General features: G+C 38.3%; 1 protein-coding gene across 1 annotated transcript in view; it reads left to right on the forward strand.

Annotated features, from left to right (window-relative positions):
- The window catches only part of FREM2 (FRAS1 related extracellular matrix 2), a 196,196-nt gene that overhangs the window by 140,929 nt on the left and 31,972 nt on the right, over nucleotides 1–23,295 (forward strand). Inside the window, exons 7-9 of the mRNA XM_019658718.1 lie at nucleotides 14,457–14,606; nucleotides 16,316–16,525; nucleotides 22,700–22,897. Of these exons, the coding sequence (XP_019514263.1) occupies nucleotides 14,457–14,606; nucleotides 16,316–16,525; nucleotides 22,700–22,897 (558 nt within the window). The remainder of the gene's footprint in view (nucleotides 1–14,456; nucleotides 14,607–16,315; nucleotides 16,526–22,699; nucleotides 22,898–23,295) is intronic.

The following is a 23,295-nucleotide window of genomic DNA, read 5'->3' on the forward strand; positions in this document are numbered from 1 at the left end:
ATTGCTTTGGCTGTTTGGCATCTTTTGTGATTCTATATAAATCTGATGATTTTTTTGTTCTATTTATTTTAAAAGTGCCATTGGAATTTTGATGGGGATTGTGTTAAATCTGTATATTGCTTTGGGTAATATGGCCATTTTAACTATGTTGATTCTTTCAACCCATGAACATGAAATATCTATTTCTTTGTGTGTTCTTCAATTTCTTTTAATAATGTCTTATAGTTTGCAGTGTATAGGTCCTTCACATCCTTTGTTAAGTTTTTTCCTAGGCATTTTATTCTTTGTGTTGCAATTGCAAAAGGAATTGTTGTTGGTTTTTTTTAAAAAAAGATTTTATTGAGGAATTGGGGGAGGGGAACAGACAAGTTGCTGTCCTTTTGTTCTTCAGTCTAGTTGTGGAGGACATTGCTTCACTGGCCCATGTTGGTATTATCATTTCGCTCTTCCAGGTGAGGCAGTTGCTCACCTGCCATTGGACGGCTGCTCACCACAGCAGCCCACCGCAGCCTACGCTGTCGTCAGCGACTCACAGCAGCCCAGTTCCAAGTCGAGCTGTTGTTCACCATCTTAGCTTAGAGGGCGCAGCGTCACTGGCCCTAATGTGGGATCTGAACCAGGGCCCTGCTGCTCAGAGCTGGCGTCCCAAGCCAACTCAACCAATGCGCCACTCGGCCGGCCCTGTTTTGTTTTGGCTTTTTTCACTTTTTCTGAAATTTTATTGTTAATATATAGGAATGCAATGGATTTTTGTACATAGATTTTGTATCTTGCAACTTTACTGTATTTGTTTATTGTTTCTAATAGTTTTTGGTGGAGACTTCAGGGTTTCCTATATAAAGAATAATGTCATTGGCAAAAAGTGACAATCTAACTTCTTCATCCCAATTTGGATTCCTTTTATTTCTTTCACGTACCTCGTTGTTCTGGCTAAGACTTCCAATACTGTGTTGAATAACAGTGGTGACAGAGGGCATTCCTTTCTTGTTCCTGATTTTAGAGGAAAAGCTCTCAGTTTTTCACCATTAAGCATGATATTAGCTGAGGGTTTGTCATGTATGGACTTTATTATGTTGAGATACTTTCCTTCTATACCCATTTTATTAAGTGTTTTAATCATAAATGGATGTTGTATCTTGTGAAATGCTTTTTTTGCATCTATTGATATAATCATATGATTTATATGTATTATTTTGTTTATGTGGTGTATCGCATTGATCGATTTGCATATGTTGGACCATGCTTGTGCCCCTGGAATGAACCCCACTTGATTGTGATGTATAATCTTTTTAATGTGTTGTTGTGTTCAATTTGCTAATGTATTGTTTAGGACTTTTACATCTGTATTCATCAAAGATATTGGTCTGTAATTTTCTTTTTTGTGTTATCTTTACCAGGTTTTGGTATCAGGGCAATGTTGGCCTCATAGAATGAGTTAGGAAGTATTGCCTCTTCTTCAATTTTTTTGGAAGAGTTTGAGGAGGACAGGTATTAAATTATCTTTGAATGTTTGGGAGAATTCACTAGTGAAACAATCTATTCCTGGACTTTTGCTTTGGGGGAGGTTTTGGATGATTGTTTCAATTTCCTTAGTGTTGATCCGTCTATTTAGATTTTTCAGGTCTACATATAATTCAATGTAGGAAGGTAATATATTTCTAACAATTTCTCCATTTCTTCCAGGTTATTGAATTTGGTGGCATATAATCATATTCTTGTATGATCCTTTGTATTTCTGTAGTATCTGTCATAACTTCTCTTTCATTTCTGATTTTGTTTATTTGTGTCTTTTTTTTTCTTTAGTGACTCTCACCAAGGGTTTGTCAATTTTATTCTTCTTTTCAAAGAACCATGTCTTTGTTGCTTTAAATTTTCCTATTGTCTTTTTGTTCTCTATTTCATTTCATTCTCTAATTATTTCCTTCCCTCTGCTGACTTTAGGTTTCATTTGTTCTACTTTAAGATGTAATCTTAGGTTGTTTATTTGGGATTTTTCTTGTTTCTTGAGATAGGACTGTAATGATATAAATTTTCCTCAATACTGCTTTCACTGCATCCCAATAATTTTGATACGATGTGTTTTCATTCGCATTTGTTTCTATGTATCTATGATTTGCCCTCTCCTTTTATTTCTTCTTTGACCCAGTTGTTCTTCAGTAGTATGTTGTTTAATCTGCATGTATTTGTGGGTTTTCCTGCTTTCTTTCTTTCTTTTTTTAAAGATTTTATTGGGAAATTGGGGAAGAGGAACATTGTGTTTTTCCAGGACCCATCAGCTTCAAGTCAAGTTGCTGTCCTTCAGTCTTAGTTGTGTTCAGTCTTAGCTCAGCTCCAAGTCCAGTCGCCGCTTTCAATCTAGTTGCATGGGGTGGGGAGGGGCACAGCCCACCTTCCCATGTGTGAGTCCAACCAGAAACCTTGTTGTTAAGAGCTCGTGTGCTAACCAGCTGAGCCATCTGGCCACCCGTTGGCAGCTCAGCTTGGGCACAGCTCACTGGCCCATGTGGGAATTGAACCAGCAGCCCTGTTGCTCAGAGCTCATGCTCTAACCAACTGAGCCACCCAGCCAGCCCTTTCCTGCTTTTGTATTGCAGCTGATCTCCAATTTCAAAACATTGTGGTCAGAGAATAGGCTTGGTATGATTTCAATCTTTTTAAATTGGCTGAGGCTAGTTTTATGTCCCAATATATGGTCTACCCTTGAGAATGTTTCATGTGCACTAGAGAAGAATGTGTAGCTTGATATTCTACAATGAAGTGCTCTGTAAATGTTAATTATATCCATTTGGTCTAATGTGTCATTTAAGGCTGATATTTCTTTATTGATTTTCTGTTTGGATGGTCTATCCATAGCTGTCAATGGTGTGTTTAGTTTCTGTACTATAATTGTGTTTTTGTCAGCTTCTGCCTTTAGTTCTGTTAGTATTTGCTTTATTATTTTGGTGCTCCCTCATTAGGAGTATATATATTGATAACTGTTATATCTTCTTGTTGTTTTGTCCCCTTTATCATTATGAAATGTCCATCTTTGTCTCTTGTTACCTTTTTTATCCTGAATCTATTTAGTCAGATATAAGTATGAATACATCCACTTTTCTCTGGATGCCATTTGCTTGGAGTATCATTTTCCACTCTTTCATTTTGAGTCTATATTTGTCCTTGTAGCTGAGATGTGTCTCTTGGAGGCAGCATATGGTTGGGTTTTGTTTTTTTATTCAGTCTGCTACTCTGTGTCTTTTTATTGGTGAGTTCAGTCCATTTACATTTAGGGTAGTTATTGATAACATGAGGATTTCCTATAGCCACTTTATCTTGTTTTTGATAGCTTGGTGTGTCTCCATTGTTTCTTTTTCTTTGTGTTTCTGTCTGTTAGTTTAGTTTGGTGGTATTCTATGATGTTCTCCTGTGTTTCCTCTTTCTTTGTGTTATGTGTCTCAGTTCTGAATTTTTTTTTGGGGGGGGAGTGGTCACCATTGAGTTTATGTAAAGAAAATTTCATATATACAGTTGTCCTTCTTCAGCATGCTTATCTCCATTACCCTTTGCAAATTCACACCTTTATTCTCTCCCGTTTTATGTTTTTGTTGTCAAATTATCCCTATTTATGCTGTGAGTTCATTTCTGAGATGCAATAACACACTGTCTTCTTCTCTTTTTCTTTCTTTATGTTTTTATCTTCTTTACCTTTTACATTATGTTTAAATTTATAGTGCCCTATTCTGTGTAGGGGTTGCCATTTCCTGCTTCTGTCTGTGAATAATCTTGCTCATGGTTTTGTATCCTTTTGTGTTTTTGTTTCAGGTTGAATAACTTCCTTTAGTATTTATTGTCATGCAGGCATTGTGGTAGAAAATTCCCCCAGCTTCCATATATCTGGAAAGGTCTTTATTCCTCCTTCATATTTAAAGGATAACCCTGGTGGATATATTATTCTTGGCTGTAATGTCTCTCTTTCAATAGTTTGAATATTTGATTCCACTCCCACCTGGCTTGTAGAGTTTCTGCTGAAAAATGTGATGATAATCTAATGGGCTTTCCTTTGTAGTTTTCTTTTCCCTGGCTGCCTTGAGAATTCTTTGTCATTAATTTTCGACAACTTCAATATAATGTGCCTTGGAGAAGGCCTTTTGGGATCAAGGTAATTAGGTGTTCTGCTTGCTTCTTGGATTTGAGGATCCAGTTCTTTCCATAGTATTAGGAAGTTCTCATCGACCATTTGTTTGAATAGGCTCTCTGTGTCCTTCTCCCTTTCTTCTTCTTCTGGTAAAACCATTATTCTTATATTGCTCTTTCTGATAGACTCAGATAGTTCTTGTAGAGTTCTTTCATATCTTTTAACTCTCAAGTGTCTCTCTTCTTCCATCTGTGCCATTTCCAGATTTCTATGTTCAATATCACTATTTTTTTCCCCACTTGGTCAGCTTTATTTCCTAAGCTGGCTATTTCATTCTTCATCTCTTTTATTGAGTTCTTCAGCTCCAGAATTTCTATTTGGTTCTTTTTAAAAATTTAATCTATTTGGTAAAGTATTCGTTTTGTTTGTTGATTTTGTTTCTGAGTTCATTAAACTGCCTATCTGAGTTTTCTTTTATCTCATTGAGTTTTTTCAGAACTGCAATCTTTAATTCCCTGTCATTTAAGTCACATATTTCCATGTCTTCACATTTATTCTCTGGATATTTTTTTTCTCAGTTGCTTTGTTACCTTGGTTATTTGTGGCAATTAATGGATTACTTCTCTTCCTGGGCATCTACCAGGGTGAATTCTGCAGCAGGTTGATGTGAAGAGGTCTTGCATTTGCCTTCCAGTACATAGCGCTTGAGCATTTTATTTTCTCTTAAGCTGTTCTGGCTTCTCTCTCAGCGGGAGAGACCCTGAGGAGGTGGGCTTCTCCTCTGTGACCAGGTCACCTCAGTTTCAGGACACCACCCCCATGGGAAGATGTGATGGGCAGTGGGGTTCTGAGCCTCTGAAATCCCAGTGCTGTCCCTGCAGCCAGTTGCAGAGCTGTGTGCCTCAGCAGCCCTGGGTGCATCCCCTGGTATCAGCCACGGAAGGTGGGGGCAGGGCCGGCTGGGAGAGGAGGCTGTTTGTCTGTGGCTTTGTTTTCCTCCTAGTAATGGTGACTGCCAGCTATAGCTACCTCTCCCCTATTGCTCCTCCCTTCTCACTAGAATTAGCTACACTGTGCATCTGCCACTCAGGAACTGTTTCTCCAGTTCTCAGGGCAGTAGATACTCTGCCCTTTAATCTGACACTTTTTCTGAGGCCTGCTGCTAACACTGGGAGGCTGTGGGGAGGTTGCCAAGCTCTGTTGCTTTGTTTTCTGCCTGGCAGTTGGGCTGTTGTGGTCACACTTCTGTATTCAGTCTTTGCCTTGAGGTCTCTGCCCCAATTGCTGGGTTCAGCCATATTATATGCTGATCCCTCAGGCAGAATTGCTGAGGCCACAGACAGTGCACCTGCAGTCTCAATTTGCTCACCATCAGATGTTTCAATGCACAGACCTCAGACCTATTTGTGTGTTGCATACAGAATCCTGTGTTGAATTTTAGCTGTTCAACTTGTGGCTTCAAGTGTGAGATGAAGGAGCACCCCTCATGCCACCATGTTTCTGACATCAATCTAACAATATTTGTTGAATACAGAACATTCATAAAACTTTCTTCAATTGCTACTGGATGGTGGAAAACTCTGATGACAGTTTAATTGTTTTAATTAAAAAAAGATTTAAAACTTGTACAGACCCTGAAAAAGACAAAACTAGAGTTTTGTAGTGAAATAAATTTGATAGTAAAATCTCTAATAACATTATCTTTTTGGAGAAAAGCTCGTCATGAATTCTCAGCTGAAATCATGGGAAGATTCGGTCCTTAAATTATCATCATTCTAGACATGTACTACTGACTTTTCCTTATTCTCTCTGAGAAAATTATAGTTGTCAAGAAAAAGAAATGTCAAAACATGCCTTTAAACTGATATATACTCTTAAACTTTTTCCTTAAATGTACATTTGAACTTCACTTTTTTTCAACAAGAATTTTGAAAATACTTTTTAAAAACTAGATATGAGATCATTCTTAAGACTGTATGTTTATGTATTTAAAGTATTTCTTGAAAGAAAAGTAGGGAAAGGCTCAGTCACATTATTATTTAAAACTATTATTTTAAAGAGGAGGAAGTTCATCAGGTTTTGGGGATGTTTTTCCTATTTTGTTTTATCTGTTTACAAAAATAATAGATGCTATTTTGGGGGGGTTAAATGTATAACAAATTAAATGTATGTAAGAAATGTATAGCAAAGGAGGTAGAACTTCCTCATAATCCCATCCCTAGGAAATAACAAGTTACCAACTTGAAATATATTCTTATTTTTCTATGTTTCAATAATATATACATACATTTTAATAAAATGGATCATTTTATGCATACCATTCTATAACTACCATGTAAAAACTTGTTTCATTGCAGAAATATACAAAAATCATGCAACATAATATGTGTCCTATCTAAAATTAACCAATGTTACCATTTTTCAGTTGCTTCAGATCTTTTAAAGAAGTCAAACACTATACATAAAATGTAAGTCCCTCTAGTACCATTCAACTATCATTGTCTCCCAAAGCAGCAATGACCATAAATTAGATATGTATCTACTTCACCTTGCTTTTTTTAAAAAAAATCAGCGTTGTGTTTTTAAGATCTGGTTATTTTGATGCATTTAGATGAGTTTTCCTCTACTGACGAACATTTGGGTTTCCCCTTGTTTTTATAAGTATAAATAATGTGGCATTAGACATGTTTTAAATATTTCTGAGTATGCGAGATCTGACAATTAAGTTCCCAAACTTGTTGCAACAGTGTTGCTAACCTTTTTTTTATATCAGAGAGATTATTTATTATAAATTTGTACTGACTGGACAAACAGTTAAACTAAGTTTACTATATGGAAGTGCTGAACAGACTGCATGAAAAAGTTAGACGAAAACGACCTGAACTTTTCACCAACCATTCATGGCTCTTGCATCACAATGCACCAACTCACACTGTACTGTCTGAGGGAGTTTTTAGCCAGTAAACAAATAATTGTATTGGAACACCCTCCCTACTCACCTGATCTGGGCCCCAATGACTTCTTTCTTTACCCAAAGAGAAAGGAAATATTGAAAGGAAGACATTTTGATGACAGGTCATCAAGGGTAATATGATGACAGCTCTGATGGCCACTCCAGAAAAAGAGTTCCAAAACTGCTTTGAAGGGTGAACTAGGAGCTGGCATCGATGCAGAGTTTCCCAAGGGAAGTGCTTCGAAGGTGACCATAGTTATATTCAGCAATGAGGTATGTAGCACTTTTTCTAGGATGAGTTTGTGAACTTAATTGTCTGACCTTGTATCACATTGTATGAGGGTAAAGGGGTTCAAATACATGGTGATGGAAGAACTGACTCTAGGTGGTGAAACACAATGGACTGTCCTTTTATATTATGTAAAGTTCCTGTTTTTAAATAATTTTGCTTTTAGTTATGTTTGGACTTTTGTTAATACTGCTACACCACCTTGCTTTATTCCTCTTAGCCTAATATGTACTTATTATATTTTTATATTTTTCATATTTTCCTGCAATTTTGTTTACAGCTGTGTTTTATAGGTTTTATTGTCTTTGTTTTTAATCCAATCTATTTTTTTAAAGAAAAATAAGAAAAGTTAATCTGTTTACATTTGTTCTAATTATGGTAATACTTTTGGGCTTTTTACTTGAGACTTCTTCATTTGGATTTTCCCTTTACTTTCTTTTTTCTGCATTCACAGCTTCTTGATATGTCAAAAGAGTTTTCCTTATCCTTTGTTGTTCTTATTTACTATTGGTGTCTGTCCTTTTCATGACAACTCTCATAATTTTAACAAAGATACTTTACTATATGTCTAACAAAGTTTACTCTCTCGAATAAGACATTGAAATAGTTTAGATACCCACTGAGCTGCATTTATAACCAACCTTCTTACTGTTGTCTTACTGTTTCAGCATTAAGTTGAAAAATATCAATTATGATTATTTATGATTGTAGTCAATAGTTGGATTACTAGCATATTTTGTTGCTTGCTCAACAAAATTTCTTGCATCCACAGTTCTTCCCTTTGAATTTACTTTTTTTCTGTGCTTTTCTCAGTGTGCATGTAAAAGTGAGTAAAACCTCTTCATCTTTGATGCCTCAAAATATCTATATTTTGCTCTTATTCTTGAATTATGTCTCCGTTTGGTTTCTATGACTCAAATGTCGACTCACTGCCTGACTGCAGTCTTAGACACCAGCAGAACGATTCACGTTCAGCCCCACTTACCCCTATGATGTTCTATTACATTTTTAGCTCACAGAGATGTCTATCTTGTTTTGAGCATAGCTCTCCCTCCTTATCAAGTATATTAACAATAAAAGGGGGAATCTTCAAAACCATGAAAAATAAATGGTATATTACCTTTAATTTTTAATCTATCATTGCTACTGATGAAGCCAAGTGGAGAGTGTAAGACATAAAATCACAAAGCTGCCTTAACCAGACGTCAAAGTCTCCACTAGCGTTTTTACCTAAAAAAAAGAAAAAAATTAACATAATTGCCTGGTATTTCATTTTATGAGTGATTTGTAATTTAACCAATCTTTCTGATGCATTTGGGGCTTGTTTCCAATTGTGCCCTAATACAAACGAAGTATAGTAAACACACTTGTATATATATTTCATACACTTACGTTAGTATTTCTATATGATAAAACCCCACCTATTGAATTGCTGGGTAAAAAATATGTCTATTAAAATCTTGTGAAACCTTTTGTATTGACTCGTCTCTTGCCTTAGTTAAGATTAACTAGCCTAGTTAAGGTCACAGGCTTTATCTAGGTATGAATCTTAGTCCGCTGTTTCCCTGATGTGCAACTTTGAACAAGTCTCTTAATCTCCCTAATTTTTAGTTTCCTTATCTGTGAAAACAAGATTAATATGGTACATACTTCATAGAAATGGTTGTGAGGATGAAGTAAAGATATTGATTTCAAAATACTTAGTGTGGTGTCTAATGATTAGGTATTATTTACTGAAGACACTGAAATGAGCTGAAACAGCATGTGGACTGCTGGCACCTGGAAAGGTTTTTAGAAACACTGGTGCTACGTGTACATGGGGGCAGGCAGGATATGCGCAATCTCTGTACCATCTCAATTTTGCTTTGAACCAAAAACTACTCTAAAAAACAGCCTATTTAAAAGAAATAAAAGGAAAATACTGGTGCCTGGGGGCGCCCACTGAAAAGGATGATTTCACAAATTTGAGGGGAAGCCTAGCATCAATACAGTTTTTAAATGTCCTTGGATGGTTCTAATGCACATTCAACAGGAAGCCCCTGGAGGGAAAGTATGAAAAAAGGAAAAGACAGAAGTCCCTTCTCTGTGTGTTCATTGTGATTCAGTTGCCTTTCTCCTGTGCACTTCCTCCAGATTCAAAAGGCAGCCTTTGAATCTGGACACAAAGTCACTTTCCTGCAGACATTCACTGGTTCCTCCCTCTGAGGCTTCTGAACTCCCATGCCTGATGCTAAGAGGGTTCTCTGCAGACTCACCCACCACAAAGACATCTTATTCATTCATTCCCACAAATAAGTAATCCTGTTTTACTTGATGTTCATTCACTCAACAAATGTTAATTGAGCACCCACTGCCAGACATTGATTATGCCAAGTGTTGGAGAAACACCAGTGGATAAAGGAGTCTTAATTCCTCCCCTTAGGGAGCTCTCAGGCAAAGATACCAGCCTGCAGTACTGTGGAGAGGGGGAAGCTTTGATGGGGAAGGCAGGGTGCCTCCCAGTACAAGTGACTTCTAAACAGAAGCCTGAAAGGAGCAGGAGTTATCCAGAAAAGGAGGAGGGAAGGCATGCTCAAAACCGTGGCGGTGGTGTATCAATGACTGGAAGTGACACATTTAAGATATTCAAGACACTGGATTATTATTGGGTAGAAAGGGGCCTAAAATGAGATTCAAAAGCAAAACTGAGACCGGATATTTCAGTGTCTTGTGAAACAAGGAGTTTCTGAACAATCCTAAGAGCAATGAGAAATGTTAAAAGATTTTAGGCAAGAGGATTACCATGAAGAGATTTGCTTTGGGGGGTGCCCTCTTTTGTTAAGAGTTTGGTTAAGTGGCTGTTATGGGAATTCAAATGGTCCCCGCATCTAGGTTAATGGCAGTGAGACAGAGAAAAACCAAAGGGTTTTTGGTTTTGGGGACTGGAGGTGACTCTACCAACCCTGGGGAAATTTTACCTTGAGGTGCCCATGACATGGGATTGAGTAGGCAGTTAGTCACCAAGGTCCAAAGCTCAAAAGAGAGATCTGAGTAGAAAATAATTTGGGGAGGTTCCTTTGTAGTATTTTCAGCACCAAACCAAAAGCTTAAAAGCTTTCACTTCATTCTGTTCCAAGCACATGTGTTGGTTAGAGCTCCAAAGCTTCCTTGACTGATAGTCCATGCATGCATGAGTAAATAAGATTTGGCTCCGGATAGCTACTGCTCCCGGCACCTCTTCCTTTCATCTCATGAGACGCATGTAATCGTAAACATCAATCGAGACACCACAGACTCAGCGAAAAATTGAAAAGTTCGCTTTTTCCCTGTGGGGAAAAACTTCAATTGTTTTCCCTTTGTCTTTGTTGCAGGTGTGTGTGTTGTATGGCTTGCCAAGCCTCCTCATCAACTGTGTTCCTAAGAAACAGATGTGATCTTATCTGTGCTGTTTGTAGTGAAAGTATCCCCAACCTTAAAAAGCATATTAGTGTTTAACAAGCTAAATACTCTTCCCTAGTCAATGCCTTGATCTGTGCTTTACTCAAAAGCGTTCACCACAAAGGAATTGGAGAGTGCTGATTGGCTTCCCTTATGAATTTCACACCATTGAACTAGGTCAGTTTAAAATCTCCCTTGCAGTGCTCACACACTATTTGTATATAACTTATCGTTCTTTTGCACAGGGAATAGATATGTATTCTGAAGTGTTATCTGTGGGTGGTGGAGTGATGAGGAATGACTGTTTTGTGGTATTTTGTGGGTGTAGGCTGCAGAATATGTGGCTTTATTTGATTATTCTTTCAGGTGATAATATTCAGCCACTGACTGTTTTCTCCATTAGACTGTGAATTTACGAGGCACAGTGTGTATTTAAGATCTGGTTACAGAATTAAATAGGCTTTGTCTAATTTACTTTAAGGTGTAATGTAGGTATTTCCAAAACTAATAGACAGAGGTCTACAGTTTACTTAACTTGTAAAAGAAACCAAGCTCCTAGACAAAAACAAACAAACAAGAATGTATCAAAGAGAGGTGAGTTAAAATCTTACTCATAAATAATAATTTTCCAGAACAAGCAGTTCTTATGGATTTTGCGTAGGTGTTCTTCAACTGTTGACATTCTTCATTCATTCATCCTTCTCTTCTTTTCACTTACTCAGTACCCATTAAAATGTTCCAGGAATACCCTACCATTTATCTTGAATGAGATCTGTAATTCCACTCACTGCTTGAAGGATTTTTAACCCATTCATATTACATAAGATTCTGTCCAAATGGTAATAATTATAAACAATATTTAAATTTTAGAGATTTTTGAAAAGGTGTTAAAAAATTAAAATATGATTATTCTTTTCAATTCTCATTCAAATACTATGAAAAGATATAAAGATGCTAATGTCTAGCTATTTCTTTTAATTCATGGCATAAGAAACTAGGCAGTTGGCAAAAATTGTTATCCTTATAAAAATTTGAATTGTGTTTTAATCTCATCGTAGTTAATCACTTTTTACTTTAATTGCAATGATTGCAATTGATTAATAGATTAGTTTTCCAGTCATCATGGGTGGAGCACAGGAGAGAAATCACATAAATAACTTAAATCTACTGATAATCAACAAATTCATTTAAAAAAATAAATATTTTGTCTAACACCTTCTGTTACCTGCTATAATGAAATTGAGAGGTACAGTATTAAAACCCTTTTTCCATTCCCCCTCTTTCCACTGGAGGTAACAATATATTAACTCCTAGGCAAGATGATAATATTGTTTGCATCATTTACATAACTCCTATTATTTATTGCATTTTTAAATATGTGATGCTTTCCACCTCTCTCTCCTTCTCTCCCTGTCTCTCTGTGAGATACACACAAGCATGCATATAAAGCACATGTGTCAGTCACATAAAGAATGTTCTATATATGGTAACTATTATCATTACTCTTTATTTTAAATGACAACTTGGGTAAAAATTTTCAGAGTATTACACAGGACTCCTATTTTTTCGTACAGAACTATACATTAAGCTATAACATAAAAACACTTTATCTATAATTGGCAGCATGAGCCTGAAAACACAGATGCAGAACTCAGTTTTGTCCCTGATACGTAGCCCGATTTGGTGTTTAACAGTCACGTTCACTCACATCATTTTACTTGGTTCCACTTCTAGTATGTATGTATCTGTGAGGAGTAGAGAGAGGAGAAGATGGAAGATGTCGTTAAATAGAAGGTCCCCCCTTGCTGCATTTCACAGCTCTCTCTCACAACTCAGAAACCTAATTTGTATAACGATGTCATGTGCCAGGAATGTGAAGATGGTGCGTTGGATGCAGATGATCAGGCCTCTGTAATAATTTTAAGAGCCTTTAAAAGACGTACAGATGCGCCTGGTTTGGCTATCTGGTCAAAACAAGTATTTTCAGGGTTTTGTCTTCACCTTTGCCTACTCCTTAGGAGTGAGAAATGTAAGGAATTTACTGGCTTGTGTTTGAGGTCTGCCTTGACTGAGGTTAATAAGATAACACTTTCATGTGTATATATACGCTCGCATGTCCTAGCACCATCCAAGCTGTAAGGATGAGAAGGAGGTGAAGTATGCTGTAGGCCAATTTATCACCCTGTGAGCCAAATATGCAAACACAGTTTCCAAGCTTGATTCTGATTCATTCAAGATTTTAGGGGAGATATGTGCTTTTCATCATGCCCTGCCCCCCCCAATATGAAAAAACAAAGAAAACAGAATTTTCCAGTTTTAATAAAGGTTAATTTATTTGGGGCAGGAAGATAAAGAATTCTTACTCAACTTGAACAGTGCACAAAATGGATTTCCTTTGATTGTGAGCCATGACTATAGGGTTCTGTTTGATTTTTGTGTGTTTGGGAACTCAGTTAGATGCTCTAAACTGTGATGGTCATCTCTTTAATGGACTTGTGTTTTAAGGAACATTGATGTGCGTTGCATGACTTTTTAGACTCAGTCCTTTTGAGTCTTGTAAAACCAGGCACAGATGAGTAAAGTGTCTCGGGTCAAAGGGCTATTCACCATATTCTGGGTATACACTCAATTAATTTGTCTTTATTAATGGCTACTTATAAAAAAGCTCTCAATGGGTAAAGTATATACTATTTTTCAACTTCCTGTGAGACTATAAATATTTCAAAATAAGTTTTTTTAAGTAAGCTCGCAAATTATCTCTCAGTTTTCTTCATGTCAGCTGAGTCCTGTACCTCAGACTTCTGGCAGCTCCCTCCCAAGGAAAACTGTTGGTCACCAGTGGAATCAAACAGAAAATTATGAGTAGATCAATTCATCACCAACAATTGAGAAAAATACAAAGTCTCCAAAGCATTTGTTTTACTTTAATGACCTAAGTCGATTATTTTCATTCATGTGTAAAACAAATGTAAACCTGTTGGTATGAGAACCTCAGTTAGTACAGGACACCCCCAACACCCTGCAGGTGACCTACAGTCATGTTCTGGCCTCCCTAAAATCTCTAGGCCTGGTAATCATATATTGGGTTGTCGGAAAAGTCATGATGCATTTTTGCAACGAAAAACATAGAAAAAATATGTCATGGCTTTTCCGGCAACCCAATAGTATATTCAGTCTAGTTACACCAATAGATGCTAACTCTGTAGTGGTTATAAGAGACCCAAATCCACCAGATTAAGGCCAAATATAATGAACTAGAAGAGATCATAATACAAATAGTGTCCAGAGTAAAGATTTGGTGGGAGATGGTAAAATGAACAGTAGGGCTAAACTCATAAAATTTTAGCCTTATGTGTTTTGTTTCACTTGGGTGCTATTGTACCAGCTCAACTTCCAGGAAGTGCATTTAGAAGTCATTTATATGGAGGACAAAGGAACTCATGCCTCAAGATGGGAATGTTACAGTAGGCAGTTTATCATAAGTATTTTTTGTTTTTCAACACAGATATTTTAACCTGAAAACTATATAAATCTACAGATTAAAGAAATGTGATCTTACTACAAGGGAAAAATATGATGATATGAGGAAGTCAATATGATGAAGTTAACTCTTCTTTGGAATTATGTCAGTAGAGTTTGATGTGGAAAAATAACAGCAGTGGTTTCTGTTTTGTCCTTAACAGAACCCATCTTCTACTTCGGTGACTTTGAGTACTCTGTGGATGAGAGTGCCGGCTATGTGGAAGTGCGGGTGTGGAGAACAGGCACTGACCTGTCCAGGTCTTCTAGTGTCACCTTGAGATCTCAGAAAACAGACCCTCCCTCTGCCAGTGGTGAGCAATTTCCTACAATAGCTCTTTGGATTGTTCTACAATTTTCCATTTATAATATAAAATACTTGAAAGCTAAAATACTTCACTCTTATTAAAGCAGTCTTATTGAATGGATTTTTTTCTAAAATTATTACTAAATGGTAGGTAAATCAAGACTCTATTTACTACTGTGAGAAAATACAGTTAAGAGCCATGAATAAGGGGCTAAGTTAAAAATATGTAAGTCAAAGACTAAATCCTAATGCCTATATTTACATGAATTTGTGCTCTACACTTGGCATATCTAACATTGTTGAATATTATGACATATATGCACAAGAATAAGCATACTAAACACCTTCATAGAAATCTACTGACATTTAAATATCATGCAGGTATGCATCTCCAATGTGGTTCCTGCCTCAGTTTAACCAAACATCCCAATGTATATTTCAGATCCAGAAGGCTTTTCCACACTTTATTATTCAAGCTGTCATAGTGGCACATGACTGCTCTTTACTCTGGAATCTGCATCTCCAAAAAATTCATCATAAGGTTAAGGGCAAGAATAGGATTAGACATTTCCTATTTTTTCTTTCTAAATTGCCAAAAATACAAACTCTCTTTTACTCACATACACACCCATGCATGCTCACATGTATATCATACACACACTACACATTCAGCACCCAAAGCCATACCATTTCAAAAGTCATCCTTAAGTTTTAACTTTTTTTATGTAGTGCAACCAGCATAGTGCTTTGCATGTAGTCAGTGTTCAATAAATAATTGTTTAGCCCAAGTAGTCATTTTATAAGAGAAAATTCAAATCAAAGAAAGATAGAGATGAGATTAAAGGTGAAGAAGCAGAGGGAAAGAAAAATACAAGAACCACAATGGACTCAGATACAGAGATTTTTTTTAAATGAATTAAGGACCCAAATTCACATATAGTTGCATATTCAGAGGTGAAGTAGATACAAAATTAGAAAAGTTATGAAAACAAAAAAGTAATGACATTGAACTATCATCCCCCACTCTTAGTCTTTATAGATGTAGTGCTTAGAGATTAAAAGAAACTTTTGTTTTTAACTACTTTAGACATAAATGTAGATGTCAACACTAGATATGTATCCCATGGTCTGAAAAGTAATAAGCCAAAGATCAAATATGTCTTGGAGAATAACAAATTGCTCTCCTTACGTGGGGTTAATGTGGGTGGGAGCTTGTGGGACGAAAGCTTGTATCCGAAATGCGTTGCTTTAAGCAGCAGGCAACCACACCTAAATAAGACGTTTTCTAGTAGCTCACAAAAAGAAACATAGATATTTAACTATTGTTAACAAAATTTAAACGTATGTATTTCATATATAATTTATGATAATCATGTTTGATTGATATGCTGCTTTTTAGATCTGATTTTTATTAGCTCCATTTGAGAACTCCAAAATAAAGATGGAGAAACTATAAGATACAAAGCAAAAATAACTAAAGTTAAAATGCACATTAGACACAGATAAAACAAAGTTCAGAACTTGATCTTTGATCTACCATCTCAATAATCAATGAAGATACTAATCATTTTGTATTCCATTAAATGTGCTTTTCTGTAATGTTATACTAATCTTTATTTTTGAAAGAATTATGAATATGTCTAAATAATTTGCTTATCATAATTTTGTTAAATTTAGTCAGTCTCCAACTGAATAATTCTTTTGTTAATATTATAGCTGGAACAGACTATGTGGGAATTAGTCGTAATTTAGATTTTGCACCTGGAGTCAACATGCAGACTGTTCGTATTATCATTCTGGATGATCTTGGCCAACCTCTGCTGGAGGGAATTGAGAAATTTGAACTGGTGCTTCGTATGCCTATGAATGCTGCCCTCGGCAAGCCCAGCAAAGCCACAGTGTCCATAAATGACTCTGTCTCAGATTGTGAGTGTTTACTAATTTATAATGATAAGTAAAATGATAAGCTAGACTTCATATAAATGCTAAGTAAGAAAATTAACTAGGGCTTATATACCTGTATTAGTTTGCTTGAGCTGCCATAACAAAGTACTATGGATGCAGAAATCTCTTGTGTTACAGTTCTGGTGGATAAGAGTCCAAGATCAAGGTGTCAACAGGATTGGTTCCCGTTGCAAGCTGTCAGAGAAGGATCTGTTCCAGGCTTTTCTTCTTGACTTGTAGCTGGCCATCTTCCCCCCATGTGTCTTCACACCATCTTCTATATGTGCCTTTGTGTTCAGACTTACCCTTTTTAGAATGTCACCAGTTAGATTGAAGAGGACCCACCCTAATGACTTTGTTTTTGCTTGATTACCTCTGTAAAGACCCTATCTTCATATAAAATCACATTCTCACATCCTGGGGGTTAGGACTTCAACCTGTGAATCTGTGGGAGAAACACATTTCAACACATAACAATACCCCAGCTGACCATGTCTTCCTTTATCTTCCTGATAATTTTGATAGACTTTGTCTGTCTTAGAAGAAAAATTTTAGTCTTCCTCTCAAATTAAAAAAAAAAAGTGATATTGTCATCAATGTCTTGGTTGTGTCTCAAGAATTCCCTCATCACAGACTTCTGATCAAGATAGTGGAGTAGGTAAATGCTATACTTGCCTCCTCCCACAACTACATAAAAATTACAACTAAATTACACAACAACCACCCTTGACATCCACTTGAAGTCTAGATGAACAGAACTACAGTATCTAAGAATATAAAGAAGAAGCCATGTTGACCTGGTAGGACAGGCAAAGACAGAAAATAGGCTGTTCCTGTACCCACATGTTGTACTTAAGAATTGGGTGGAATATCTCGGCTGCTGAGGGCTCCCCTGAAGAGCAAGTGGTCCCAGCCCCACACCAGTCTCACCAGCCCAGAGTACTAGTACCAAGAAGAGGAGTCCCCACAGCACCTGGCTGTGAAAGTCAGCTGGAACTCTGTCCAGGTGAGGGCTGCTTTTGACCCAGGCATCCTTTAAATGACCCGAGGACAGACTCACTGGCACACAATCATCCTGAGCTCCAGCGGAGGGACAGCAGCTCATTAAGCTCCAGGGATATATGGGGAGGAACTGAATTGCCTGGCTTCAGGAAAAGGGGTGGAGAGGAAGCTCTCTCCAGAACTGAAGTGCTGGCAGGCACCTTTTTTTGTTGTTGTTTAGCCCTCTCCCCACATAACCTACAGGTGCAGGTGGAAGTGCTAGCAGGCGCCATTGTTCCATTATTGAACTTCCTCTCACACAGCAAGTGGCAGGTGCCAAATTTCAATCTCCATTTACCTGGCTAACACTGCTTGCTCCACTCTGGTGATTCCCCAAGACCCCACCCCATTGCAACTCACCCACCCAGCCTGAACCTCTTTCAACAGCTCTTCCACACAAATATGCAGCCTTGGCCTGTGCTGTGGAGTTTTCTAAAATCTCATAAAGGTCCAAAAAAAACTGGCTCTCCTCAATGTGCCCTGTACTCCTTGCTAAGTGGTCTCAAGCCCAGCACTAGTGGTAGCAGCCTCAGTTAGCATCATAACAACTCCCAGGTGCCCCAAGCCCAGCACAGGGAGCAACAAAGCACAAATCATTTTGTAGCTGCTACCATGTGGCCCCGAGCTGAGAACAGAGAGCAACTGATTTTAGCCTGCACCAGAACCCCTCCAAAGAGGAGCCAGAACCAAATACCTGCTGGCTAACTTCAAACCACACAAGAGCACTACCCAACTAGCTCTACAAGTGACACACCCAAATGGTGGACTCAGCAGGCACCAGAGCCCCTAAAGTGAAGTTTGCTCGCTGGAGTTAACCACTGTACAAGAGTTCATCTGCTGGAGTCACAGACAGTCCTTTCTCATAGTCAATCAGCATGAGGGTCAGTCCCACACACTAATGTGCCAACAGTAATCAAGGCTCAGCTACTACAGGAGGATACACACACAAAAAAAAACTACAGAGGGGGCCGGCCGAGTGGCGCGATGGTTAAGAACTCGCTTGGGATGCCAGAGGGCCCCGGTTCGGATCCCACATATGAGGGCCAGTGACACTGCCCTCCACAGCTAAGATGCTGAACAACAGCTCGACCTGGAGCTGGGCTGCTGTGAGTCGCCGGCGACGGCGTGGGCTGCAGTCCCTGTGGCAGTGGATTGCCATGGGTACCGTATGTAGCCAGCAGCCAGCGTGAGCGGCCAGCAGCCGCAGTGAGCGGCCGTCCAGAAGCCGGCGACTGATCTGCCTCACCCGGGAAGAGCGCAATGATGGTGCCAACTTGGGCCAGTGAAGCAACGTCCTCCACAACTAGATTGAAGAACAAAACGACAGCAACTTGTCTGTTCCCCAATTCCCCAGCACTGTTCCCATCCCCCCAATTCCCCAATAAAAAAAAAATCTTTAAAAAAACTACAGAGGACCCACCTGGAGCACCTATATCAGGTATAGTGTCCTATACCACTGGGCCCTATAGGACAACTACTACATAAAGCCATTCTGCCAAGACTGAGAGACATAGAGGATCTACCTAATACATAGAAACAAACACAGGGAGACAGCCAAAATGAAGAGACAAAGAAACATATCCCAATGAAAGGAGAGGACAGAACTCCAGAAAAATAACTAAACAAAATGGAGGCAAACAATCAACCAGATCAGAGTTTGAAACACTAGTTATAAGGATTCTTAATGAACTTAGGGGAAGAAAAGATGAAGTCAGTGAAAATGTACACAAAACAGAGATTATTAAAAAAATACAGTCAGAAATTAATATTACAAAAACTGAAATGAAGAATATGCTACAAGGAATCAACAACAGATTAGATGAAGCAGAGGATAAAATCAGCCATTTGGAAGACAAGGTAGCAGAAACACCCAATTGGAACAGCAAAAAGAAAAAAGAAGAATTAAAAAACGAGGATAATTTAAATGACCTCTGGGACCATGTTAAGTGTAACAAGATTCACATCATACGGAAAGAAAAAAGAGAGAGGAAGGGATTGAAAATTTATTTGAAGAAATAATGCCAGAAAATTCCTGTAACCTGATGAAGTAAACAGACATACAAGTTCAAGAAGTGCAGAAAGTCTCAAACAAGATGAACCCAAATAGTCACACGCCGAGACACATCATAATTAAAAGGCCAGAGTTTAAAGTCAAAGAGAGAATCTTAAAAGCAGCAAGAGAAAAGCAGCTAGTTACTTACAACGGAACTTCTAAAAGACTATTAGCTGATTTCTCAACAGAAACTTTGGAGGCCAGAAAGGACTGGCAGGAAATATTCAAAGTGGTGAAAAGCAAGGACCAACAACCAAGGTTGCTTTACTCAGCAAAGCTATCATTTAGAATTGAAAGAGAGATAAAGAGATTCCCAGACAAGAGAAAGCTAAAGGAGTTCTTTAACAGCAAACCAGTATTACAAGAAATATTGAGGGGCTTCTTTAAAAGAAGAAAAAAAATAAATAAAAAATACGATTAAGAAAATATCTCAAAAATAAAAAAAGAAACAAACTCACTGATAAAGGCAAACACATACTAAAAGCAGTAGAGCAACCAAAGACAGAAGTAGCAAGATCATGTGAAATTACAATAAGTTAAAAGTTACAGGGCCAGCCGAGTGGCGCATTGCTTAAGAGCTGGCTTGGGACGCCAGCTCTGAGCAGCATGGCCCCGGTTCGGATCCCACATGGAGGCCAGTGACACTGCCCTCTACAGCTAAGTGGTGAACAACAGCTCGACCTGGAGCTGGGCTACTGTGAGTCGCCGGTGACAGCGTAGGCTGCAGCCCCTGCTGCAGTGGGCTGCCATAAGCTACCATGTGTGGCTGGCAGCCAGCTGAGCTGCCAATAGCCGCCATGAGCGGCTGTCCAGAGGCCGGCAACCGATCTGCCTCACCCGGGAAGAGCACAATGATAATACCAACATGGACCAGTGAAGCAACGTCCTCTACAACTAGACTGAAGAACAAAAGGACAGCAACTTGTCTGTTCCCCTTCCCCCAATTCCCCAGCTCTGTTCTCCTCCCCCAATTCTCCAATAAAATCTTTAAAAAAATAAAAGAGTTACACACAAACACAGACAAAGAAAGAATTGGCAAATACCTTCTCCCAACCAATGATACATTGATAAGGGGTTGTTATCCAAAATATATTAAGAGCTCATACAACTTAACACCCAAAGAAAATGGGCACAGGGCGTGAATAGACATTTCTCTAATGAGGACATACACATTGCCAGTAGACATATGGAAAGATGCTCAACGTCACTAATCATCAGAGAAATGCAAATTAAAGCCACAATGAGATATAACCTCACACCTGTCAGAATAGCCATCATCAATAAGTCAACCAATAGCAAGTGTTGGCAAGGATGTGAAGAAAAGAAAACCCTCGTGCACTTTTGGTTGGATTGCAAATTGGTGCAGGCACTATGGAAAACAGTATGGAGGTTCCTGAAAAAATTAAAAATAGAACTTACATTATGGCCCAGCAATTCCACTCCTGGGTATTTATCCACAGAAACCCAAAAAACTAATTAGAAAAGATATATGTGTCCAGATGTTCATTGCAGCATTATTTACAATAGCCAAGATATGGAAGTAACCTAAGTGTCCATCGATAGGTGAATAAAGAGGTGGTACATATATACAATGGAATATTAAAAATGAATGAAATCTTGCCATTTGCAACAACATGGATGGACCTAGAGGGAAATAAATCAGATACAGAGAGACAAATACCATATGATTTCACTTATATTGGAATCTAAAAAACAAAATAAACAAACATACGGAAGCAAACTGATGGTTGCCAGATGTGATGGGGATTAGGGAACAAGAAAAGGTTAAGGGATTAAGAAGTACAAATTAGGGCTGGCCGAGTGGCGCGTTGGTTAAGAGTTGGTTTGGAATGACAGCTCTGAGCAGCAGGGCCCTGGTTCGGATCCCACATGAGGGCCAGTGATGCTCGCCCTCTACAGCTAAGATGATGAACAACAGCTCGACCTGGAGCTGGGCTGCCGAGAGTCGCTGGCGACAGCGTAAGCTGCAGCCCATGCTGCAGTGGGCTGCTATAAGCTACCGTGAGCAGCTGACAGCCAGCGTGAGCTGCCGTGAGCCGCCATGAGCAGCTGTCCGATGGTCGGTGAGCGACTGCCTCACCCAGGAAGAGCTCAATGATCATAATACCAACATGGGCCATTGAAGCGATGTCCTCCACAACTAGACTGAAGAACAAAAGGACAGCAACTTGTTCCCCTCCCCCATTCCCTAATAAAATCTTTTTTAAAAAAGAAGTACAAATTGGCAGTTACAAAATAATCACAGGGATGTAAAGTACAGCATAGGGAATAATATTGAATTCCAACTGTAATTGAAAAAAAATTCTCTCATCACAGATGGGTAGAACCAATTAGAGTTGCACAAACCTTTGAGTGTCAATGGTCTTTTTCCATTTCTCAACACAAGACACGTTCTGTTATCTCCTTACACCCAGACACTCCTTAAATTTCTCTAACGAGGTGCCAAACACATTGTTCTGAAACAACCAGCTCCCGGACACATGGCAAGGCTCTCTGACACATCTTTACAAGGGAATTCTGAATAATCTTCTACTATGATTATCTTGAAGTTGCTTGGAGCAGTCTAACCTATAGTCAGTGAGACCTACATTTAATTGACCTAGCATAACTGCCATCTAAATATTTTGTATATGTATAATATTGTACTCATTGTCAACTTTTCCAGCATAGTCTGGGTAAACTATGCTTGTAATTATGTGCACAATATTAGCCTATCAAGAAATTCAGAGAAGCTTATGATTAAGCAACATGCACAGGTACATATATCTTAAAGTATCTGGTTTTATCCAATTTTTTGCATTTCATTGCACCTCCCTACTCCACATATTGGCCAGGCAAAATTTCAAAGATAAGGAAATCACAACGTTTAAAATTTAATCATTGGCTCAAGGCCAAAACACTGGCAATTGATTGAGTGGAGCCTGGGACACAGGTCCTCTCACTTAGGTTGCATTATTCTTTCCACTGAACCATGTATTCTAAAATACCATTTTCATTAAGGGAATTTCTGTTCACTGTGACCCATGTGTTTGTTTCTGCAGTGCCTAAGATGCAATTCAAAGAACGGGTATATACTGGCAATGAAAATGACAGGCAGATAGTTGCAATGATCCACAGGAGTGGAGATCTGCAGTACAGGTCCTCAGTGAGATGCTACACACGGCAGGGGTCTGCACAAGTGATGATGGACTTTGAAGAACGTCCCAATACTGATATCTCCATCATCACATTCCTCCCAGGTAAATTTGAGCTTGCAATTTTTATTTGGAATTTGAGTAAGCCAAATTTTTGGGTGAGTAATATATATCAGGGACATGCAAATTCTTCATTCCAACAAGCTCGTGACATAGTTTTACATGCACTAAATGATAATAAGGTGAGGCAGATTGTAACAGGGTGAATGAATGTCCTTTTGGTTTCTGCATCAACGTATTGATTAGTTTCAGTGAGGTATTACATTCTTTATTCAAAACTTATTCAGCGCTAATGGCTTATCACGTGTAAATTTCACAATGCTGGGAGACAATGTTCAAATGACACAAATGAAAGGAAATTGATGTCAGATATTTAATATGTATCCAGAGCCTTAAAATACTTAATCAGGGGCCAGGCGAGTGGCACGTTGGTTAAGAGTTGT

The sequence above is a fragment of the Hipposideros armiger genome, unplaced genomic scaffold, assembly GCF_001890085.2.
Source record: "Hipposideros armiger isolate ML-2016 unplaced genomic scaffold, ASM189008v1 scaffold_287, whole genome shotgun sequence".
Classification (NCBI taxonomy): Eukaryota; Metazoa; Chordata; class Mammalia; order Chiroptera; family Hipposideridae; genus Hipposideros; species Hipposideros armiger.